The 18,335-nt window shown below is 43.8% G+C and overlaps 1 protein-coding gene across 6 annotated transcripts in view; it reads right to left on the reverse strand.

Moving 5' to 3' along the window:
- Window positions 1–18,335, reverse strand: part of RALGPS1 (Ral GEF with PH domain and SH3 binding motif 1) — a 265,288-nt gene that overhangs the window by 173,550 nt on the left and 73,403 nt on the right. For all 6 annotated transcript variants that reach the window (XM_011988521.1, XM_011988499.1, XM_011988490.1 and 3 more), the window contains exons 5-6: window positions 9,170–9,259; window positions 6,052–6,144 (exon numbers count right to left, since the gene is read on the reverse strand). In XM_011988521.1, the coding sequence (XP_011843911.1) occupies window positions 6,052–6,144; window positions 9,170–9,259 (183 nt within the window). The remainder of the gene's footprint in view (window positions 1–6,051; window positions 6,145–9,169; window positions 9,260–18,335) is intronic.

Genomic DNA, 18,335 nt, shown 5'->3' on the forward strand with positions numbered 1-18,335 from the left:
GGCAAATGAGTCAAACTCTTTGGATCAATTCAGTAGGAAAGAGCGAATCACTCTGGGAACATGCACAGAGCAAGAAGAGCATGTACGTATGTGTGCACACATGTGGTGTGTTCATGCACATGCGCACACATGGCATGTCTAGCACCTGACTGTAATTACTGTAATGAGTGACTCATCCATACTCTAGGAATTCCATACCCCTAGATCACTCAGAAAGCAGTCAGTCTCCTCTTGAGATCACTCTAATCAAAGAAAAGGTTTCATCGGCTTCTCAGTTGCTCAAGCCCAAAACCTAGGACTCACCCCTCATTCTCTTCTCCTCATCTTGACATCTCATCCAGCACACAACCTGTTAGCTCTCCCCAGCATATCCGGTATCAGCCTGCTGTTCTAATATCCCCAGCCACACCCTGATCCTGCCAACATCCCCTTGCTCCTGAATTCTGCCCTAACCTCCTGAGTAGGCCCCCAGTTTCCACTCTTGGTCCCCATCCCCCACCCAATTTGTTTTCCACAGTAGCAACAGTAATTAAAAACACAAAAACCAAAGAGCAACTGGAAGCCAGATTGTATCCGTCTCCTGTTTGAAATCCTTCACTGCGCTTGGAACAGAACCTAACTCCTCTCCTAGGCTTTCAGCCCAACATGATTGGCCCCGCTGCCCAACCACTGCCTCGTACATCCATCTCCTCCTGGCACGCTGAGCTCTGGTCACACTGACCTCTGAGTTCCTTGCTCACATCAAGCTGATTCCTGTGCAGGGCTTTGCACCAGCCATCTCCTCTGCCTGGGATGCTCATCCCCTCATCTTGGCATGACTGGTTCCTTTTTGTCATTCAGGCCTTGACTGAAAGTACATGGCTGAATGTACGTTACGCCTGTACTTCAGCATGACATCAGGGAAGTGAGGCCCTCCCTAATGCCACACTAAAGCAGACACTTGGTCATTCTCTGTCATGTATTCTGCATCACTTTTCTTCCAATTTGACAGCTCCCTGCTGATCACTTCATGTATTCAATAAACATTTATTGATCACTTCTTCTGCCAGCCAGACTGGGCACGTTTATTCTCCCTGAGTAACATGAAAGCCCAGAGGACAGGGGCCTTGACTACGGCTTCAGAAACTGACATTTGAGAAATGTTTGATTTGCAGAATGAATAAGAGCCACACGGTGATGTGTACTCAGGAAATCAGAATTGGCTGCTACAACTTCCTGCTCAGGTTTCATGGCTTTAAGGGAGCCAATATTCCAAAGTCGTCACAGTGCTGGGGTAAATCATTCCCCATCTGCATTTTTCCAGGCCAGCTATGGTAGCCTTCCTGTTTGTGTATGCAGACAGCATTTATTAAGGGCCTACTGTGTACAGGCCTATGTTCAGTGTCAGTCTGTCCTGTCTAGCTCACCCAGCAGCTAGCACTTAGCAGCCACCCATGGAGAGGCCAACAGGACGCCCTGCCCTAGCTTAATGATCAATTCTCTGGAGGTCATCCATGATGTGGCCAAGTAACAGGTATCCTACTACACCTGTAACTCCCTTCCACCAGGTTTCCCAGATATTCAGGCTTTCAGTGCAACCCACAGGGATGGCACAGAGAGCTGGCCTGCCCTGTCCCCGGGCCCTGTGTGCTAGCTGCATTTCTCTAGCCCCATTTCCAAAGCAGTGTGTCTATTTGTCCCTGCCCTGTGCCCAGCCCGATTCTCTCTCAGGTTCTTACCATCAGCAAGCCATCCAACACACCCGCCAAGAAGACGGACTGTGGATTCCAGCAGGACAAGGCTGTGTCATGCTGGTTCTGTCGCTCACTAGCTCTGGATCTTGAACAAGTCATTCTACTTCTTCAAACCTCAGTTTTCCTCCTCTGCAAAACAAAAACTATCACAGCACTGACCTTTGGGGATGTTACGGTTGGTTCCTCCAGTGCCACCTGCACCTCTCTACTCTGTGGCACATGAGGCCTCACCAGTTCCAACTCAAAGGACAAGTGAGCAGAGAGGAAACAGCTCTCTTTGGGCAACATTTCTATGGCAATCTCATACCAGAAATTAATAGCAAAAGAAAGATGCAATGCAACTCAGGACAACACATACAATTCAAACAACAAATGTATAGTGGCTGGGCACCAAGGATACAGAGAAAAATCAACATCATCAACGAGGCATGCAGTCAAAAGCGGGTGGCAGACCTATAAACAAAACTGCAGAGTCGGTGTATGCTCCACCCTGCATGCTGTTATCAGACAGGTGCATCAAGAATACAGACAGTGGAGTCTGCCATTCCACTGGGGATGGGGGTGATTTGGATGAAATAAAAAGATGATGAGTTTGGCCCCCTCTGTTTCCTAAATGCTCTATGCCAACCGTAGTCCTTGGATTAACAAGACATGTGAGTGAGAGGGAAGAGTCTGATCTGAAACAAAGGCTGAATAGTGGGTTCACCAAGAACAAGCAGCTACCCCACAAGTGACCTTGGAGACCTCATGTTGTAATCCACACAGTGTGTTTCACCTCCTATCTCCCTGACACAATATTGTGGCAGTTGCCATTCTTATTTCCTAGGATGCTGCATCTACCCACCTTTTGCCCTGGTAAGTGGCTCTCTGTAACCAGGTAAACAGCCCTGGCTCAGCCCTTAGGACACAATAGGGAGGTTTCTCAGAATAGGAACAGGGACATGTTGTTGCCCTGAGTCTCCTGCTCTTTGGTGACATGTAATCTTAGCTCCCTGGCATCTTCCTCTTCCCCACCAGCTAAATGCCCACTGAGGTGCAAAGACAGGAGCCAACCAAGGGAAGTAGAGGAGCAACAGAAGCCATGGTATAAACAATCCAAGGAATGCGTGGCCAGAAGGCGTTTGCAAGGCAGCCTTCAAAGTCCTGCTGCAGCTCTCTGGCTCACTGGCTGCATGTCCCCTCCCTGATGGGCCCTCCTCTGACTGCTCTTTCTGCTGCACGCCAGCAACCAGGTGCCAGGCCAACAGCAGCCACAGCCAAGACAGACCCAAATGCCCGGGAGGTACCGGTAGTCTACCAATCTTATTTTCCAAGTTTCTAATGCAATACTTACGGTACAAAAGGGAAAACAAAAACAAAAATTAAAAAAATAAGACCCCTCTTTATTTTGGGTGACACGGGGTAGGCTGGAATTGTCTTTTTTGTTCAGTAGGGTATGGTGGTTAAGAGCATGGATTCTGGAGCCAGGCTGCTTAGGTGTGATCCCAGCCCTGCCACTTAGCTGTGGAGCCCTGCATAAACCATTCTACCATTCTGTGTCTGTTTCCTCATCTATAAATGACAATAGTAACAGTACCTATCTCAATGGGCAGCTGTCAGAACAAAATGGTTAATATACGTAAAGTGTTTAGGGGCCAGGTATAATGGCTGACACCTGTAATCCTAACAGTTTGGGAGGCTGAGGCAGGAGGACTGCTTGAGCCCAGAAGTTTGAGACCAGCCTGGGCGACATAGCAAGTTATCACCTCTACAAAAAACTTAAAAATTAGTTGGACGTGGTGTGGCCTGTAGTCTCAATTACTCAGGAGGCTGAGGTGGAAGGACTGCTTGAGCCCAAGAGGCTGAGGCTGCAGTAAGCTGTGTTCAGGCCACTGCACTCCAGCTGGGTGACAGAGTGAGACAACGGATGGACAGACGGACGGACAGAAGGAAGGAAAGAAGGAAGGAGAGAGAGAGAAAGAGAGAAAGAAAGAGAGAAAAAGAGAGAAAGAAAGAAAAAGAAAGAGAGAGAGAAAGAGAGAAAGTAAGAAAGAGAGAGAGAAAGAGAGAGAGAGAAAGAGAGAGAAAGAAAGAGTGAGCATTTAGGGCAGTGCCTGCCACATGTTTTTATCTTGGCATATGTGTGAGGAAGAATATGACCCAGATGGCCTGAAAGGGAGCTAGGTGAATATGCCCATGCCTTTGAATGGGTCCTGGGTGCAAATTCCATTCCAGGCTCCTCAAGGAAGTTTCCTCTCTCTCTCTCTCTCTCTCTCTCTCTCAATCTCTCTCTCTTTTTTAGAGATGGGGTCTTACGCTGTCACCCAAGCTGGAGGGTAGTGGCGTAATCATAACTCACTGCTGCCTTGAGTTGCTGGACTCAAGGGATCTTCCTGACTCAGTCTCCTGCGTAGCTGTGACACAGGTGCACACTACCATGCCCAGCTAATTTTGTGAATTTTTGCAAAGATGAGGTCTTGCTATGTTGTCTAGGCTGGTCTTAAACTCCTGGCCTTAAGCGATCCTCCCACCCCCAGCTTCCCAAAGTACTAGGATTATAGGAGTGAGTCACTGCACCCGGCCTGGAGGTTTATTTTCATTACAGCAAAGAACCATCAACAGGAGTGAAGACCCAGCGACCTTGAGCAGGGCCTGTCAAGCCTAACAGAGTGGTCCTGGGTACTGCTGTGACCTGCTGCTGCCCACTGTCCTGGCAGTACACAGCATCCCCTGGAGGACACCATCGCTTCATCCATGGGCCTGGCCCTATCACTGAGTGGACCATATCTCTGTGCAAGACCCTTAGACACCCTAGCCCTCTGTGCTAACTATCTCTGCCTCCACCAACTGTATAGCTTATAGGGATCGTTGAGAGTTACAATATTGCTGACAGTAAAGTCTAGGCATTATGAGAAGATTCAAAAATCATCCCTCTGGGTCCCCACATAGCTCCCAGCAATCCAAGAAACAATAACAGCATCTAAGTGATGGAAAATTCATTTTAAAAAGAAATCTCCAAGCAACTTTTGAAAAAAAAGCCTTACTGGTCAGAATGACTTGGAATCACAGGGCTGGCAGCAACTGCTAAGACCGGTGGCTTCCAAACTTGCTTTCGACCTCCAAAGCCATTGCTCAGTCGAAATTCACCCAAAAGTCCAGTACATAAAACTGATACAAACAGAGCTGCTGTGGTGGAAATAGTGCCCGAACCGCCTGCTTGGCAGCATCTCTCCACAATCTCAGCCCCTGGTGGCGCCCAAGGCAACTCTAAGGAACCCCTGGGACTCCACGAAGCACTGATGGAAAACCAAGAATCTACGCCAACCTCCCCGAGTAGATACGAGAAAATGAGTCGCACAGAAGTCATGTTCTGAATGGCATCTGAATGCAAACCCAGTTTTCTGACACTGGGCTAAAACTTCTCTACTTTGCGAGGACTAGATCTATGGAAAACGGCAATTTAAAGAAACAAGGCTCATTTTCGATCACCTACAACATAATCCCTGAGTATTTTAAAGGCCCTTGAACCAGCCAAGTAGGAAACAGAGCCCAGCCCCACGAACTGGCAGAAAGAAGTTCGGAAATGAGTTGCAGAAGCACATCTGACAATTCCATACAGTTTCTGTCAGTTCCGTGGGATATAAACAGGTCTTGAAAGGCTTGCGCTGTGTGGCTGTGAGAGACCCCAGATCAGGCAGGCCAGGAGGTGAATGCTAATGAGCTATGGAAATAGCAATTACTTCCCCCATGTCAGGCACTATGCCAAGAGAAGGAGGATAAAGAGGTCTGAGATATTTTTAAAGTATTTTTACAGCAGAAAAACTTTCCTACAGACTCAATTATGTAACTATCAGACTCCACCTCTGAGCTGAAATTATCCAGGGCCTTAGGAAAAAAACCCGTTTTTTCCTACACGGGGGTCACAGGTTTCTCCAGGGAAACTTAGCGGTATGGCTAGTGACCCAGGGCAGCTGCGAACCATCAGCCCAGAGACCTTCCCAAGGACAGTTTGGAGCCTGCCAGAGGAAAATTCCAGCCAAGTGGAGGGCAGAAGTCACGCTGCTGACCCGGTCATCACACATGACATGGTGGTGTCCAAGAAGATCCACTCTGGGGGATTCTGACCCCAGCCACGTCAGCACCTTCATCATTCCCTGGTGCCAAAATGGGGATGGGGTCAGTGACGGAGTGAGGATGCCTACAGAACCGTCATCAACTCATAGTAACTCTGTCATTGACAAAGTATAGACAGTAAGAGAAAGGCTGGGGCTTGTGGAATAAAGAACTTCACCAATGAAATGATAGCCGAAATCAGATAGACTTAGGGAGATTAACTTACGGCCCAGGTTTTTGTCAGTCTGAAGATGGGAGCACTTTGTAATGCTGACACCACAGACATGAGAGAATGAAGGTTGTTGAGTTCTAGAAGTTTCTGAAAAAAAGATATGGAATAGATTATTTTGCTGCTATAAACAACAGAACAAAAACATGCTCAAGTGTTACCAAATGTCATATTTATGAAATTCAATTACACTTAAAAATATCTCATGTAGAAAACATAGTTCTAAGGAGTTCATAGAAACCATATGCTTTTTTTCTCTCAAATTGTCAAAAGGTGAGTCTGCATCTAAAACATGTGCAAAATTTCATAAGCTGACTAGTCTGGACAGAAACGTGGCACGGGGTAAGGTTTGATAATGTGCATTACGTCTTTTTTTAGACAAATCTGAATACTGTCCCAGCAGGCTTTTGTAAACTAAAACCCCGACTGTGCCAGCAGCATCAACGTGGGTCTTCTATGATTATCTTAACACCAGAAGGAGACACAGGCCGAGGAAAGATGGTACCAATAATCTGCATAATCCCTCTCAGCTGGGAAGGCAGTGCTCGGGCTTCCCCATCACTTGACCATGTTCCTTTGAACCAGACCCCAAATTAGCGAGAACATTTGGATTCAATTCAGTCTCAGACAAGTTTCTTACCATGGAGGGAAACAGAATGAGACACAGCCGAGTGTAAGTGCAGAAAAATGCAACTGCTCTGTTCCTGGTTTTATGCTACCGGAAACTTGCTAACAGGATGGGGGTGCCGTTTCTCATTCTTGGGAGTCAGTGAAGTTTGGGTTATTAGGCAGGCTCTATGGAACCAGAAGACCTGGTTCCAATCCCAGCTCCCACTACTTGTGTGTCCTTCAGCAAGTTACCTAATCCTTCTGAGCCTTGCTGTCCTCATACTTAAAGTGCGGAAGGCAATCATGGCACTTCTGCCACATGAGACAGTGCATATCAACTGCCTAGACCAGTGGCTGGTCCCAGGGCAGGAGCTCAGTACAATGTGAGTCTCAGCCTTGTCTTTTCCCACCCCTGTCACTTAAGTATTTCCAAGCCCAGGTGCCCCTTCCTCTAATATGTCTTTCCTGACCGTGTCCCCAAAGAAGTCCATGCATATCTGTAGCACACTGGATTGTACTTGCTTTGTACTTGCCTCTCTCTCACCCTGGGCTGTTTCCTGAGAGCAGGGACAAAGTTTTATCTACCACCGTGTCTCTCATACCCAGTACGGTGCCCAGCACATTGTAGGGGCCTAGTGAAATGCATAAAGAAAGGAAAAGCCCTTATACTTAGTCCTCACAGCTCTATTCCTGCTTGGAAATTTCTCTCTCACCACATGAGTTATTTCATTTCATACATCTCGTAACATTCTCTAATTGTTTCCTGTGTATAAGAATAGATTATCTAAGCGAGCTGAATTTCATTCCATGTATCTGCATTGCTACGCCTGTCACAGAACTTCTTTTTAGAGCTGAAAGGGCTATGGAAAATTATCTAACCCACCCCTTTCATTTTATAGATGGGAAAACCAAGGCCCAGAGAAAGGAAGGGGCTTGTACAAGGAAAGACCCAGGGCACAGAGCCAGCATGACAGTCTGCCACACAGAAAATGGCAGAGATTAAGGAGGGATCATTTTGGATTCCATGGGTGGGCCCCATAAACACATTTCCAAACTGACAGCCCGGGAGGACTGGAACCACATCCTACTTTCTCTTGTGGCCCAGCACAGAACTGATTGACAACAACAAATATCTTAAGCCCAGCACCAGTTCCAAGCACTTCAGGAGAATGCACAGGAAGTAAATGTGGGCCGGGCGCGGTGGCTCACGCCTGTAATCCCAGCGCTTTGGGACGCCAAGGCAGGCGGATCACCAGGTCAGGAGATCGAGACCATCCTGGCTAACATGGTGAAACCCCATCTCCACTAAAAATACAAAAAATTAGCCGGGTGTGGTGGCGGACGCCTGTAGTCCCAGATACTCGGGAGGCTAAGGCAGGAGAATGGTGTGAACCCGGAAGGCCGAGATCACGCCACTGCACTCCAGCCTGGGCAACAGAGCAAGACTCCGTCTCAAAAAAAAAAAAAAAAAAAAGGAAGTAAATGTGGCCATTGCTCTTAACATAAATAGATGATGCACTTAACCTGCCCATGAGGCCAGCAGAGCAGCTTCCCTGAAGGCACAGAGGCATGACTCCGATTCCTGCCCTGCCACTGACTGGCCATGGGGGCGGCCCTGAGCATGGACACTTCACCTCTCTAAGCTCTCCTTCCTCTGCAAATGGAATTATAATCATATGAGCACTGAACATGACCAGGTCAGTAAAGCAGCTGACCATAGCATGGTGCCTGGCTCATAAGGGGCCTCTGTAAAGGGCAGCTTTCCTAGGACCTGGGTGGGAAGACAACACATGCATACATGAAGCAAGCAGCGAAACACCCAGCACAATGCTGCAGCCGAGAGTCAGGCAAGCCTGAGTGGTTGAAACCAGTGTATAGGGAGGAGCTGCTGGGCATGAGTGGTCCAGGAAGGCCCACGGGATGGCACAGCATTCCTAGAGATAAGGGAAGAGGAGGGAAAAGGTGATGCCCAACAAGGACAGAACCTATCAGGCCAGGGGGCAGGAGGTGGGGATGGGGGGCTGCAGGGTCATCTGGCCCAGACCTGAAGCTCAGTGGGAGGTGGGTGGGGTCTGCTGACTGCTGACAATATTGTGCAGGATGTGATGATATCACAAGCATTGAGCATTGACGCTAACTAAAATCTATCAACCCCCAGAACTGGCTAAATCTAAAGTAGGAGAATGAATGGATTCCAGGGACAGCCTCTGGGTCCTGCCTTGTGGAGAGACTGTGAAAGCCCAGGTAAGGAGAAGGGCTGGCTGCCAAAATTATAGGGTAGGGGGGCATGCTGCCAATTTGCACACAAGGTGCTAGGGGGCTGGTGAGCACCCAGGCAGGTCTAACAGCTGGCTCTGCCTGGGGAAGTCAGGCCACAGCACCCTGTTTGAACTCCGCCCAGCAGGCCCACAGCAAAGCAGCTCCCAAAGTACTGAGGAAACATATTTTTAGGGAGGAGGTGTGAGAGAAAAGGGAAAGGAAGGAAAAATAATAATAAAAAGCTTACCTTGGCTATTTTCACAAAATGGCTGAGGATTTCTGCCCTTATTTTTAAAGTCTGTGCTGTTAGAATTTCTCGTACAACCCAAAAACTGACCTGTAGAGTCAAATACACACACACACACACACACACACCAGAAAAGTTGTTAATTGCTGGACCAGCCATGTCACCCATGCCCACCGCTGTTACGGGATTTCCAAGAGGTCAGGAAACTGGGAGAGGATAGCCTGGGGTCACATGAGTTAAAGAGTTCCTCTACAGCACCCAACCCTGCAAATGGTCCGTGTTTTCAGCATCCTGTCTCCAGTGCACACTGAAAGCAGCACTTTCCTCATCATCCGGGGAGAGTTGGGCCTCCGTGACACAAGTCTCGAGAAGAGCTGCTGGGAATCCTGAGATGAATCAGACTGAATTCCTGCTCAGAAGGATCCCAGTTGTGGGGAGATCATGGATGATGGGTGGATGAAGGGACAGACGGACACACAGCCAAAGGGACATATACATTGGCAGGACCACTTGTGAGGTCCATATCCCCAGCCAGCCCTATGATGAGGAGGATTCATCAATATTTGCACAATTTTAACAAATTTAATTTTTCAGGAGAGGCCCATCCCATAACGTAAATGATATGGAAGTGGAAGTATCTCTTTCTAAGTTCCATAAAGCAATGCAGGTTACAGGGCATGTTTTCCTGGAGACAGCATGCACCAAAAAGGGTATGCTGGTAGCTTTGGTTCAGAAACCCATTCGTGCTTGACCTCTCACATACTGCAACAGCCCGAACCCCTGTGTCTAATGGTGGAACAGGAAAGTCATCTACCAGAGTGGAGCTGACTCACATGGCACCTCAATGCAACGGAAGAAACTCATGCCAAGAAATGCTGGGAAGTGGCTAGCTCTTCCTGTTTATGTTTCACTTCTGTAACAACAGTTCTATGTGAAACACAGATGCCCAAGAGTGCAATGACAGCACTACAAAGAAAGGTGGAGAGCCAGGCAAAGCACGGGGCACAGGGAGAATTAAAAGGAAGGCAAGGCATCTAAAACCCCTAAACTTTACAGGGAAAAATATAGTTAAGGATATTCTAGAGCTAATAAAACAAGCTTACTGCTGCAATAAAATGTATTATCGTTATTGAAATACCATCACCTTTCAAACAGAAAGCAAAGAAAGAGAAACCAAGATTCAACAATGTGCTTTTTATGTTAAGCAGGAGTATTATAGAAATGTTTTCTCAGTGTAATTATCTGTGGTTGCCTCCAGGACATGACTGGGTTTCCACAGAATCATTTTTTCCAAGGAATTGCCCACAATTAAGTTCAGACTCAATATTTACTAGCCAGGTGCAGAGAAAAGTTTTTCTAAATACAAAATGGAGTGCCCATAAACCTTACATTTTGATGCCACATTATCACACTCAAGCGTGATAGTTTACATGTATAATTTAACAGATTCCTGCATGTCAGAGAATCATATGTTTAAGGCATATTATGGAACACGGAAGCACTGACTCTGGAGCTGCAGCACACATTGTGCAGAGGCAACTCTGAGTCAACAACTCGATTCAGCAGAGTTCCATGAAGCCCCTTCTGTGTGCGGGTTCCAGGCACTGGGAGTCCAGACCTTCCTGAAATTGAGGTGACCAAAGGAGGAGGCAGAATCCTTAAGGAATCACTATATTAGAAGGCAGCTGGTAATCATGGCCATGGAAGAAGTTCAAACAGTAAACCAAAGCATGAGAGAGCGAATAATGATAGAGGAAGGCTTCTTGAAGAAGACAGGCCTTGAAAGATGGGTAGACTTTAAACAAGAGAAGACTGAAGTGTGGCTATATGTTCCATGACCAGGGATGGCTAGGTAGGCTGAAAGGACTGGTGTTGCAGGAGTACTGTGGGTGGGGGTCATGAATGAGGATGAGGGTGGGGAGGGAGAAAAAGACCAGACTGGGTGTGTGGTGGGGAGGGTAGGACTGGCGCAACAAGGTGAGAGGAAGGAGCTAAAACACTATTCTACACAGGGACTTTCAGAGGCTTCTGAGCAGGGTGATAGATGAGATCCTTTGGAAGGATAGAGACACCCATTAGAAAACTGATGCAATGGTCTCAGTGAGATATGAGGAGGTCTGAGCCAGGGCCATGCCAAAGGAGATGGAAAGAAGAGGGAGATAAGGAAGACATTACAAAGGTAGAATCAGCATAGTTTTAAAAACTTTTTATTTTATTCTCTTTTCTAATGACTGAAGAAAAGAAAACTTAAGCTTTTAACTTCAGAAGTTTGATGCAGAAAACAAGGAAAACAGAGATAAGTACAAAAAGAAAGAAATTTCAGTCTCACATATAGATCAACATTATAAACACTGTGGTATGTGTCCTTCTGGTCTTTCTTTTATTTATTTTTTCTTTTTTTTGAGAGGGCGTCTCGCTCTGTCACTGAGGCTGGAGTGCAGTGGCACGATCTCCACTCACTGCAACCTCCGCCACCTGGGTTCAAGGGATTCTCCTGCCTCAGCCTCCTTAGTGGCTGGGATTACAGGCATGCACCACCACACCTGGCTAATTTTTGTATTTTTAGTAGAGATGGGGTTTCACCATATTGGCCAAGCTGATCTTGAACTCCTGATCTCAGGTGATCTGCCTGCCTCGGCCTCCCAAAGTGCTGGGATTACAGGCATGAGCCACTGTGCCCGACCATCTTCTTTTTCTCTATATAGAACATGTTTGTCTTTTAAAACTAAACTGCTGTATATTAATTATATATCACAAGAATTTTTATAAGTGAATATTCCTCTACAATTTTTAGCAGCTTCCAAGTATTTCATCATAGAGAAGTATCATCATTTTCTTAAATAACCCTCCACTGTTGAATAGGTTATTTCTAATTTTGTTGTAATAATGCTGAGATGAACATCTTTATACATATGTTTGTACATTTTTTATTGAGGTCCTCAGATAAATTCCTGTAAAGTGGAGTGAATAAAAGTGTGTGTACCTGTTTTCAAGAGTATATGTAAAAAAACATGGCCTTCAAAAGGTCTATTTGTTTACTCCTCAACACGTTGAAGCAGATCCATGTTGCCATACACAGGCCAATACCAGTTACTATCATTTTTTTTTTTTAACTAATTCAGTGGAAAAAAATGGTATTTCACAGTTTCAATTTCACATTTCTTTCATGACTATTCAGGTGTTTTTTGTTTGTTTGTTTTGCTTTTTCTCAGTTAACATTTTTTGTTCCAAACATTTATAGGTCATTTGTACTATTTGCCTTCTGAATTGCCTATGCAGGTCCTTATGGAGAACTATCTTTCTACTGGGACATCTTTCCTTCCAACCTCAAACTCCTGGGCTCAAGTATCCTCCCACCTCAGCCTGTCAAGTAGCTGAGACTACAGGCACACATCACCACACCTGGTTTTTGTTGTTGTTGTTGTTGTTGTTTGTATGGATGGGGTCTTACTATGTCACCCAAGCAGGTTTTTTCTTATTATTGATTGACAAAAACTCTTTGTGTAGCAAATAAAAATACATGTTGTGAGTCATATATTGTACCAAGAGCATGTAGACATTGGTACTCTTATATACTGTTTGGAGGAATGGAAATCAGTAACATTTTGAAGAACAACTTGAACATATCTTTCAAGATGTTTAAGGTATAGTCTCCCTAGAATATTTACCTTATAAAAATACAGAAATATAGAAACACATACACACAAGCTTTCATTGAAGCACTATCTACAATTTTTAAAAGCCCATTGATAGAGAATTGGTTATGCAATTTACACTACCACCTCAAACTTTGAAAGGAAGTCACTAAGTTCAGCCAATATTTAATGAGTGGGAAGTTACATTCTACCTTCTTGAGGTCTAATTTACATAGATTATTTGAAATTCTTCTGCATGAGAGATTTGCCGATTCTCCCGCATTTATTTCTATCAGTATAGACTTGTGAATATTTATTTTACACTTTGGGTTACAACTCAATACTGTTATTACATGCTGCTCAAGTTGTTCCAGCTTTGGCCTTCGAGAGTTTTTTCAGTTGACTCCTGCATCCCTTTGACATAACCCCTGTACTGTTTTTGTTAGTTTGAGCACTTCCTTACCTTCTGGCAATACAATATGCAACAGGCTCATATTCTATATTTCTTGCCTTAGTCTTAAAATTAGTCATTTCTCCAAGGAACATTGGTTCCTTTTACCAAGTAACAGTATTAGAAACCAAGATTAGCACAAGACAGGTATGAAGTATGCTTGTTGCTACTGGGGTATCATCGTTTCTGGGTCCTCTCAGCTGGCGGAGCCAAGAAATGTGTGTGTGTGTGTGTGTGTGTGTGTGTGTACTAACCCATGCCCATACACATATCTATAAAGATTTCTATATGTAACCATCTACATCTGCATTAAGTTACACATGAGTTCATACTGATGTCTCCAACTGTAACCCATTACCACATGGATCGTTCTAGCCTCCTCACACTTAGCTTATCTGTAATTTCCCACTCCAATAATGAGATTGGTTCCCACCATCTGCCACTCATTTCCTTATACTCTCTTATATTCATCCATTTCTTATATAGTTTGATTCCAGTATACAAGGATAATGGTTTCAGAATTGTTACCCGTCCCCCTAGGGAAATAACTTTATCAAATAGAGTATGATGCTTATACGTAGTTCCTTTGTCTTTAGTCTTATAGGCTCCATTCTATTACCGATTTACTTAGGTCAGCAATGTTTTCTTTCCCCCTCCTCAGTGAGGTTGTTCACACATTTATAATAGATTCTTGTTACATTCTGCTGTATCATTTTATAACATTATCTGTAACAACATGTAACATTTTGTTACATGTTGTTACATTATAAGATTCCTCAAGTTGAATTTAAAAACTTTGTATATATTAAGGTTTCAGGGGGCTGGGCTAGGTGGCTCACACCTGTAATCCCAGCACTTTTGGGAGGCCGAGGCGGGTGGATCACGAGGTCAGGAGATCGAGACCACCCTGGCTAACACGGTAAAACTCCATTATCTACTAAAAGCACAAAAAAAATTAGCCAGGCGTGGTTGGGGGTGCCTGTAATCCCAGCTACTCGGGAGGCTGAGGCAGGAGAATGGCATGAACCCGGGAGGTGGAACTTGCAGTGAGCCGAGATCGTGCCATGGGCACGTAGCCTGGGGAACAAAAGGCAAAAACCGTCTTAAAAAAAAAAAAAAAAGTTTCCTCTTGGTGCTATAAAGCTGTCTCTTATACACATCTAGATGTGTATAAGAGACAGGTTTCACTGCCTTAAAAAAAAAACAAACAAAAAAAAACCCAGGCTTCTCCCATTTAGCCCTCTCCCCTTTCCAAAGCCCTGACAAACACTGATTTATCTATCATCATCTCTATAGCTTTACCTTTTCCAGAATGTCGAAAAAGGAAATATAAATGTAAAAGTATAATTATGTTGATAACTTGATTGATTTGTTGCTAGCAAGAACATCTTCTTTGCTCTGTAATAAACCAACAATAATGATTCAGGAGGAGGAAGAAAAGAGAAAAGGAATCCTCCATATGTAACCTTTCAAGACTGGCTTTTTTTATTTAGCAATATGCACTTAAGATTCATCCATAACATAAAGATGAGAACAACAGACACTGGGGACTATGAGAGGAAGGAGAGAGAGGGGGCAAAGGCTCAGAAACTACCTATTGGGTACTATGCTCACTACCTGGGTGACAAGATCATTCATACCCCAAAACCTCAGCATCATGCAATACACTCATGTAACAAAGCTGCACATGTACCCCAAATGTAAAATAAAAGCTGAAATTTTTTTTTTTTTTTTAATATTCGGGCTGGGCATGGTGGCTCACGCCTGTAATCCCACACTTTGGGAGGCTGAGGCAGGCGGATCACCTGAGGTCAGGAGTCCCAGACCAGCCTGACCAACATGGAGAAACTCCATCTGTATTAAAAATACAAAATTAGCCGGGTATGGTGGCGTATGCCTATAATCCCAGCTACTCAGGCGGCTGGGGCAGAAGAATCGCTTGAACCCAGGAGGTGGAGGATGTGGTGAGCTGAGATCACGTCACTGCACTCCAGCCTGGGGAACAAGAGCTAAACTCTGTCTCAAAAAAAGAAAAAAAAAAAAGTTCATCCATGTCTTTATATGACTTGATAGCTCATTCTCTCTTTTTTGGATGAATACTATTCCATTGTATGGATTTACCATGGTTCATTATCCATTTACCTTACCTACTGGAGGATGGTATCTTGGTTACTTCTGATTTTCAACAACTATGAATAAAAGTGCTATAAACATTTGTGTGCTGTTTTTTGTGTGTGGATGTAAGTTTTCAGATCAGCTAGGTAAATACTTAGGAGTGCAGTTGCTGGACTGAGTGTCTCATTTTGCATTCCCACCAGCTATGAGTAAGAGTTTGTGTTGCTTCAGATCTTTGACGGCAACTGATGTTATCAAGGTTTTTTGCTTGTTTTATTTAGACATTCTAATAGGTATGTAGTGTTTTGTATTTCCCTAATGATAAATAATGTTGAGCATCTTGTCATATGTTTATTTGCCATCTGCATATCTTCTTTGGTGAGGTTTCTTTGGATCTTTTGATCATTTTTTAATTGAGCTGTTTTCTTATTGTTGAGTTTCAAGAGTATATTTTGGATACAAGACCTTTATCAGATATGTGTTTTGCAAATATTTTCTCCCAATCTGTGTTAAGTCTTTTAATTCTCTTTACCATGTGTTTTGCAGAGCGAAAAAATTTAATTTTCATAAAGTCCCAACTTTTTTTTTCTTTCATGAACTGTGCTTTTGGTGTTTTATCTGATAACTCATTAATAAATCCAAGGTCATGCAGGTTTTCTTCTATGTTTTCTCCTAAAAGTTTTACAGTTTTGTCTTTTACATTTAGGCCTATGATCCATTTTCAATTACTTTTTAGGAAAGGTCTAAGGTCTGTGTCTAGGTTCATTTTTTTTTTACATATACACACAAATATTTAAATTCTTCCAGCACCACTTGTCCTTTCTCCAAGATCAGCTGACCATATTTCTGTAGGTCTATTTATTGGCTCCATCAACCTATGTACGGGGTCAATTCTGTCGCCAATACCATGCTGTCTTGATAACTGTAGCTTTACAGTAAGTGTTGAAATTAGGTAGAGTCCTCCAATTTTGTTCTTTTTCAGTATTGTGCTGATATTTGTAAAACAGCTTTCTAGGACTTTGGGATTGCACTGAATCTATTGATCAAGTTGGGAAGAACTGACATCTTAACACTATTGAGTCTTCCAATCCATGAAGATGGAATATTTCTCTATTTATTTAGCTCTAGTTTGATTTCTTTTATCAGCTTTTGAGGTTTCCACATTAACAGAACCTGTACATATTTTGTTAGAGGTATACCTGTTTTTTTTGTGTGTTTCTTTTGTTGTTGTTGTTGCTGTTTTGGTGATATTGTAAATGGTATTATTTGTTAACTTCAAATTGCAGTTCCTCATTGCTGGTCTAGATGAAATCAACTGACTTTTGCATACTGGCCTGTGTCTTGCAACTCTGCTTACTCACTTCTTAGTTCTAGGAGTATTTTTGGAGATTTCTTTGGAATTTTCTACCTAGATAATCATGTCACCTATGTATAAAGGTCGTTTTACTTCTTCCTTTCCAATCTGTATACATTTTATTTATTTATTTTCTTGTCTTACTGCACTAGCCAGGACTTGCAGTAAGACGCTGCACAGAATGGGTAAGAGAGCACATCCTTGCCTTGTTCCCAATCTTAGGGGGAAAGTATTCAGTGTCTTACCATTATGCATGATATTGGCTGAAGGACTTTTGTAGATGTTCTTTATCAAGTTGAAGAAGTTCTGTTCTATTCCTAATTGGCTGAGTTTTTTTTTTTTTAATTATGAATGAGTACTGGACTTTGTCAGATGCTTTTTCAGGTCAAATGATATAATAATACGATTTTTCTACCCTAGCCTATTTTATAGTGGGCTACATTAATTGATTTCCAATTGCTGAAGGAGCCAAACATACCTGGAGTATATCCCCAGTGGGTCATGATGCTAATAAATCTTTAATACACGTAAGCTATTATTAACACAATTATTGTTGTAGTGGTATAGGTAGCACTGGCATTTAGTTACTGAGGACTATGATATCTGGGAAATGCCACAGTGGAATTATAAAAAAAACAGAATAGCTATGGACACAACTTTATTCAGTTAACCAACCATGAATAAAAATAATCAAAGCATAAAACAAAGAAAAACAACAAGAAAAATCCAAGTTTAAGAATACTATTATTTCTTAAGAAAAATCTACTTTTGCCACAAATTTCTCATAAGTCCATTCACAGTTTTCTTAGAAACCAAGAGTTTGAAAGAATCTCAGAGGTCCCACCTATTCCCTGCCCTGACAGCTGGATGGGCTGTAAAGCTGTAAAGCTTTACAGTAGTAAAGCCCTTGTCTGGTCTCTGCCTGAGCCTTCATGGTTAAGAAACTTCCTTATATTAGGAGAAGGCCAACTGCCTCCCATTTCCATCCCTTGGGCCCTGAACTTATTGACCAGGCCCCATAGATTATGTGTAATCCCGCTTCCCCATTAAGAACTCCTCAATTGCTTGAAAACCTTGATGACGTTCTCCCTGAGTCTTCTCACTCACAGATCCTCCACTTATCCCTGTATAACATGTTTTCTTTCCCCTACTCTTCTAGTCGCTGTAATACTTACGCCACTCCTGTGTGATAATTCCCACCCTCACCCCTCATGTGAGGCACCCAGAACCAGACTTAACTGTCCAAGAGTGACCTGGATAAAGCTGAGAAAAGCAAGATTACTACACACATATTAGAATGCCTAAAACACAAAATAGCTGACAATATCAATTGCTGGCAAGGATTGAAGCCACACACTCATTCATTGCTGGTGAGAATACAAAATGGGACAGACACAACCTAGCTTGTGCTCCTAGGTATATACCCAGCTGATTTGAAAACCTGGCCAGGTGCAGTGGCTCACGCCTGGAATCCCAGTACTTTGGGAGGCCGAGGTGGGCAGATCACGAGGTCAGGAGTTCGACACCAACCTGGTGAACATGATGAAACCCCATCTCTACTAAAAATACAAAAATTAGCTGGGTGTGGTGGCATGCACCTGTAATCTTAGC

The sequence above is a fragment of the Mandrillus leucophaeus genome, unplaced genomic scaffold, assembly GCF_000951045.1.
Source record: "Mandrillus leucophaeus isolate KB7577 unplaced genomic scaffold, Mleu.le_1.0 Scaffold109, whole genome shotgun sequence".
In the NCBI taxonomy this organism is placed as follows: domain Eukaryota; kingdom Metazoa; phylum Chordata; class Mammalia; order Primates; family Cercopithecidae; genus Mandrillus; species Mandrillus leucophaeus.